Source organism: Adelges cooleyi, unplaced genomic scaffold (genome assembly GCF_023614345.1).
Source record: "Adelges cooleyi isolate 19-005CV unplaced genomic scaffold, UGA_ACOO_1.1 ACOO_flye_CR_arks_rails_tigmint_CR_PRNA_404, whole genome shotgun sequence".
In the NCBI taxonomy this organism is placed as follows: domain Eukaryota; kingdom Metazoa; phylum Arthropoda; class Insecta; order Hemiptera; family Adelgidae; genus Adelges; species Adelges cooleyi.
The window spans coordinates 1-6,534 of NW_026096084.1; the positions used below are offsets into that span (position 1 = coordinate 1).

At 30.8% G+C, this 6,534-nt stretch overlaps 1 protein-coding gene across 1 annotated transcript; it reads left to right on the forward strand.

The window, feature by feature from the left end:
* The first annotated feature begins 853 nt into the window (after positions 1-853).
* Positions 854-1,553, forward strand: LOC126841688 (uncharacterized). Its single transcript, XM_050578279.1, has 3 exons — positions 854-971; positions 1,028-1,431; positions 1,512-1,553. Exons 1-3 carry the CDS (start codon positions 950-952, stop codon positions 1,551-1,553), a joined length of 468 nt encoding a protein of 155 aa, XP_050434236.1. The 5' UTR covers positions 854-949.
* The last annotated feature ends 4,981 nt before the right edge of the window (positions 1,554-6,534 follow it).

Here is a 6,534-nt window from a genome sequence, read left to right on the forward strand (position 1 = left end):
GTAACGGACCTACTTGTCTAGCTGGCTAGACTAGGCAAAGTGGCCGTCGATAAAGCTAAAATAGACGGATCCCCACGGGAAAATGGTTGGCTAGGCCGTTGTCTACGTCTAATTGGCCTTAAAGTCTCCCTTATTAACTTAATATATCGTCCGAGGAGCTAGAACGGGCGGTCACACTGTTAAATAATCTAACTCTCAGCTGCAGGCTACAAGATGTTTTATTCTAAATTAGGGTTTCTAAATAAAATACAAAATTATACAATAGATTATATATATATATATACACTCTGACCTGGGTTGGACGATGAAATGGTTGGTCAAAGCGGAGTTGAAACGGACGCACACAAAAGATAGTCGGATGGGCGGCTTGTAGTAAAACGGCAAAAATATAGAGCGCAAGGTCGAGGATATTGGCGGTCCGTGATGGTAAAGTCAACTGGTTAATTAGATGATACGCGACGTGCATTATCCTGTGTGTGCGACCGTTCCCCTACCTATAGTCGGGGGTGCTGTGTCAGTTGGTTTGGAACGCGAAGTAACGGTCAAGTGAAATATGATCGTTACATACCTTTCAGGTATGATTTTGATTTCTTAGAGGTGCTTCATGAATAAATTGGTTCAGCTTTTTAGATGATATGTGGGTCCACACATTATTGTAAAAACAATACTTTGTCAGCTACGCATCGAAGCTAAAAATACATTTTTATAACCAACTTTACTTGTTGTGTATAATACAATGGCTATTTAGATAGCTATTTTAAAAAGTAGGCTTAACTGTAACTGTTGGCTGTTCGATGACACGTTTTAACTAAATACTTTTAGAGTTATTAACTTTTAAAATTGAAGGCAAATCGTTTTTACTATAAAATATACAGTGTATACTAGAAGACGTGATGGGGACCAGTATAACTGAGAGAGAAAATTGGCAACGGTAGTTTTTTTTTTGCAAATGAATTCCTTCCCCGAAAAATGTATGAAAAAGATATACGTTAACATACAAATTCTCATTTATTGCGTCCGATTTCAGTTAGAGCAATGGATCGACCAAGAAGAGAAAAGTACGATTCTAGATCTCCTCGACCAAACCCAATTGGAACGCATTCTTCAACGGACCCCATTGCGGCTCTCGAACGGCGATTAGAATTTTTGGAACATCGAGTAGACGTCTTGTCTAGAGCTAAGCAGGCGACGCCCGCACGAAGACCCCAAACGTTGGAAGGTCTCTGCTGTTTGACAACAGAGACTGTCGTGGGAGCCGCTCCACAATCGCAGCGACGCACACAACCCTGGATGAAATATGGGACTAAGACATCGAGTGGAATGGCCGTCAACAGCTCTTACAAACCTCCGGTGCCACCTCGGCACACTTCATCAGCCTCACAAACCATTCTACCACCTGTTACGGCTGCTAGTGGCGAACCGATAAAATCGGTAAAAATACCCTTCTTTAGACGTAAATTAGTTTTGTTTAATCTTTAATGCTAAATGTTGAAAATAAAAATTATCTTCAGTATCTTATGTTATTACCAATAGCCAAAAGATATGTAAAATGATAAATATTTTTATTGTGCTTAGTATTATACACTATGTTGTCGTTATGAACGTGTAATAATACTAAAATATATCTGATATACTTACTGTCAACATGTTATTTGTTCTTATTACTTTCTTGTACTTAATTAATTTACTTTTAAAACATGGATTAGATTTTCAATAATGTCTTATGTGAATGATAGCAACCATTAGCGAGCTAAGAATAAAAATGTTCTATATTCAACATTAACTAAAAAAATATTTTTTTTTTACTAAATTTTAATCATTTTTATTTGCCCGTCTTTAGATCCATCAACGGTTTCTCTACCTACATTCTCTATAAACATATACAAAATGAAAATGTTCTAGGTTCGTAAAAATTAGATACTGTGAATTTTTTTTAATTTGGAAAAACTTTTTCAAACGCAATTACAGGATTTTAACCAAGAGGTATTTTTCATTCTCAGTCCGCGAAATGGGTATTATAGACATATGTGAAAATAAGGGTTTTCGATTTTAGTTTCATACTAGTTTGTAGTATCATTCTTATATATTTACCATGAATTTTAATCAAAATCTATCTTCTTAAAAATAAAACTGTTATTTAAATTCAACGCGTAGCTTTTGTTTCTTATATTATGTTTAAAACCACTGTCAAATCATTGGCAAATAACTTCCTTAAAACTAAAGGATAATGGGTCAGCAATGAGTAAATGTACCTAAGGTAAGGTCTACTAATAACAGAAAAAATCACGGAATCAAATTTTAAAAAACGTTGAAACATTTACAATTTTTAAGCTAGAGAACACGATTTTTTATAACAGTTTTTTGAATTCAAACAACTACACTCGAGTAAATCGGTCCACACGCAAAAAGGTTATCGTGACTTCAGGCTCAAAAAAATAAACACATTGGCAAAACTAATACCTTCTCAGCTGTCGCATCGAATCTAAAAGGAAAAATCACTCTCGCACCATATTTTAATTTCAGGTTGCTATGTGTGAATGTATCAACAGCCAACAGGTATCTGACAAATATGTTTATTGTTGTTGGTAAGCTGTGGTAGTCATTAAAGAAGAACGAAAAATTGTTCTTATATTTTTTTGTTCCACTTGTCTTCTGGAGTAAAAAAAATTTTCCTAATTTTTTCAAATTTTTCAAATTATTTTTAGCGGATGCGAGCATCAGTTTTTCAAAAATGTTTGGTTTTTTAGTATTAGTTTTCTTTACGTATAAATTAAAATTAAATTTTTATATTTAAACAGATGGTATTGTATAAAATAGTATTACTATTTTTTATTTTTAATTAATTAAAGTAAATAATTAGAACTAGCTTAGGCCTTAGAAAGTAAAACTATGAAAATATTTATAAACTAACCCTTAATATTATCCTAAAATATTTGTTTTATGGGTTTAAAAAAGAATAAATATATTTACAGGGTGTAATGTAAAGTTCTACCGAGCTTCAAATGAGACATTCAGGATGCTTTATGGGTATAATAAATGGTATTAATTTTTTTTTAATTTTAAAATTATTTAAATTATAACTCGTATCTCATTAAAAAATGGTCTAACGAAAAAAATAATTTCAGATTTGGAGAAATCTGGAGAAAAAATCTTGTTAAATTGATATGTAACAAGGGTTTTATCGTATCTGGCCACATATACGTCCACAGGGTGACCACCGAGTGGCCATTGAGTGACCGGCATGTGACTAAAATCAACATATGGCACGTGACATATCATTTTGGGTTAGAATTTTATTCTCAATTCAGTGTTGTCCTTAGTATTGTTTTACATGAAATAATGTTTCGCATGCTATATGTTGATTTTAGTCACATACCGGTCACTCAGTGGCCACTCGGTTGTCACCCTGTGGACGTATATGTGGCCAGATACCAAAAAATAATGTTACATATCAATTCAACAAGATTTGTTCTCCTGATTTCAAATCTGAATTCATTTTTTTGCTAGATAATTTTTTAATGACATAAGGGTTCTATTTAAATTTTTTTAAAAATGAACACTATTTATTGTACCCATAACACTTATTGTATCCATGAATGTCTCATTTGAAGCTCGGTAGAACTTTACATTACACCCTGTATATATTTGTTGGGTGTCTCTATGGTCTAATTTAGTTTAAAAGTTGTATTTTTATATAAATAAAAAAATACTAGTTTATTCCTCTTATTCTACTGATGACTTTTTATGCAAACAACATATTGTGCTTAAAATTAATATTTAATATTTTTGAAAAACTAGTGATCGCATCATCTAAAAATCTAAAAGAAATAGCGAAATATTGTTTTACCCCAAAAACATAATATTATAAGAGGAACAGAAAACAATTAAAAATAATAATTTTGTCTATCCTAATTACCATATTGCCTAAATATTACCATATTTAGTTGTAATTTTCTCATGAATTAACGATGTCAGGCTGGGAGTGAAGCAAAGCGAAAGCGTTTCCCTTTCAGTATGGGCGATACCGAGATTAAAAATTACCATATTGCTTATTGGTAATAACGGTGACAAACTACTAGAAAAAAACAGAAGATTAGCCCCTATCATATCTACCCTAATACTTAAAATACATTTCTGTGGCTTTGGTCTAACAGGCAGAGACAAATGAGCTTTAAAGTTTTTATTTTCTTTTAGCGCTATGGATTTTTTTCTATAAACTCTTCATAAGTAATTCATTTTTTGGCCTCAAAGAGTATCATCTTCAACACAGTATATAAAGGATAGTTATTGCATTTAGCAGACTAACTCGTACATGCCCAAAATTGACACAGGCACTTTTAGACCCAAGCCACAAATGTATAATTGCAAGTGCTAAAATGAAAATACAGGCATTGCAGCTATAACAGAATACACCAAGTTCTTTATAAACAATGTAACGACTTGAATCAATAACATTTTTTAGCCCTTTCAAATACTATATTATAAATCAGTGTAGGTTGAAAAAACAATTAAGTTGTTATGGAACTTATATGCATTTCTACCTTAATGTCTTTTGGATAAACATTAAATTTATTTAGTATATTTATATATGTGTGCAATGGTTTTTATAGAACTAATAATTGAATCGCTTTATGCATAAAAAGTCTTAGTCCATAACATAAAACTTTTGTTATTTTTGAAAAAGTATTAAATTTTAAGACCTCTATTAATGTCAATAGCGATTGGATAAATTAAATTCTATAAGATAATTTTTTTTTTCAAAAACGCAGTCTTGATAGTTTGTATTATACACAATAACAAATGAAATAACTTTTGTTTTAATGAATATTTTTAAGATTTTTTTTTTTTATAATTTGTACTCATTTGCGCTGTAAGCACCAATAAGTTACTAAAGGTTAAAGGGTAGGATGGGAGATGGAGTGCGGTAGAGAAATGCGTGCAGATAAAAATAGCTCTAAGCGCTTACTCTACCGCACTCCACCTCCCATCCTACCCTTTAACCTTTAGTAACTTAAAAATTAATTATCCAAATCTTTTAACAAAATGGCTATATTGAAATTTAAAAAAAAATGTAACAAAAAAAATTTTAAAAAAATTAAAAAAAGTAAAATAGTTAAGTGCAATAAAAAATGTAGAGCTATATTATAGCGCAAATGAGTATAAATTGTTTAAAAAAAAAAACTGAAAAATATTCACTAGAAGAAAAGTTATTTTATTTGTCAAATCATTGTGGGCCATCCTGTATAATATAGTATTTATTATTATACTGTGGCCCTTATTATAAAAATTTATAATTATATGTAATTAATACACTTAAAATTTATTTTAATTAATCATCTTAAAAACAAAAAGTCTGTGTCATAAAACCAGTTTTATTAGCTTTCTAAACAACGAAATATATACCTTAATATTAAAAATAAATTAAAATTAAAAATATAGGTATTTGTATAAAATATAACAACAACTAACTTGTATTTTTGATAATATGATTAATCATTATTTTTGTAAATAGTTATCATAACATTAGAAACATTAATATGAGAATAACAGCCAACAGTCATATTGATAATATTATTTTCGCTGAAATGTGAACTAACGCCTAACATCCCTTTTCAACAAACCTTACCTGTATACTTACACCGTGAGATGGTTTCTTGACGAATTCGCTATCCGAGACTGGTCGTCAGTCCGTCGCCGTGTTGTTAGCTAGGTTTAGCTGTCATGCGTTTAAGTGTAAAACCAGAAATCGAAAATAAATAGATCTTTAAAAATTTGGAACTAGGTACCCACAATTGCTGGAATTACAATCTGATGCGAGGACGACGTCTATAGTCATATTTCAAAGGCATGATTCGACCCCATGATGGTTCGCACTGCGATACGGAAGGCAAGGGGAAACCACCGTATAAATCATCCCAAGAAATAGCAAAAGCTACAAACAAATCTCAGGATTGAATACTAAAGAAGAAGATTCGACCCCGAGACACAAATAAACATTAAAATTTTTCATTAATTTACCAGCAAATTTACCCTGAACCATACAACTAATCATTTTTAAATAAAAACTAAAATGTAGTATTTTATGGTTTTTGTTAATTTACAAAGTCCAAATTCATTGAGTTAAGTATTATGAAATGTATGTGTCACACACTAATATTAAACCAAATTTAAATTACAAAAAAACGTACAATATAAAATATTATCTGATAAATTTATGAGGAACTTTGTTAAATAGGGCCCACGCTTTTCTCTTATGTCAAAAATTAAAGATGTTTAACATTATTTAAAATTGTAGTTAGTTTTCGGTTGTTTTCAAAGTAATTGACATTTTAAATTAAATGTGCTACAATTGATTGGTAAATTGTTCTTGTAATAAAATTATTTTTTACTTTTTACTATTTTTTAGAAAAGCAGTTAAGAACTGATTAGTGTCAATAAGTTCAGATCACAAACGATCTACCGACTAAAAAAAGAATGTCCGGCGCTGCTGCTTGAATAAAAGTGGAGTATATTTGTTTTTATGTTTAAAAGAAG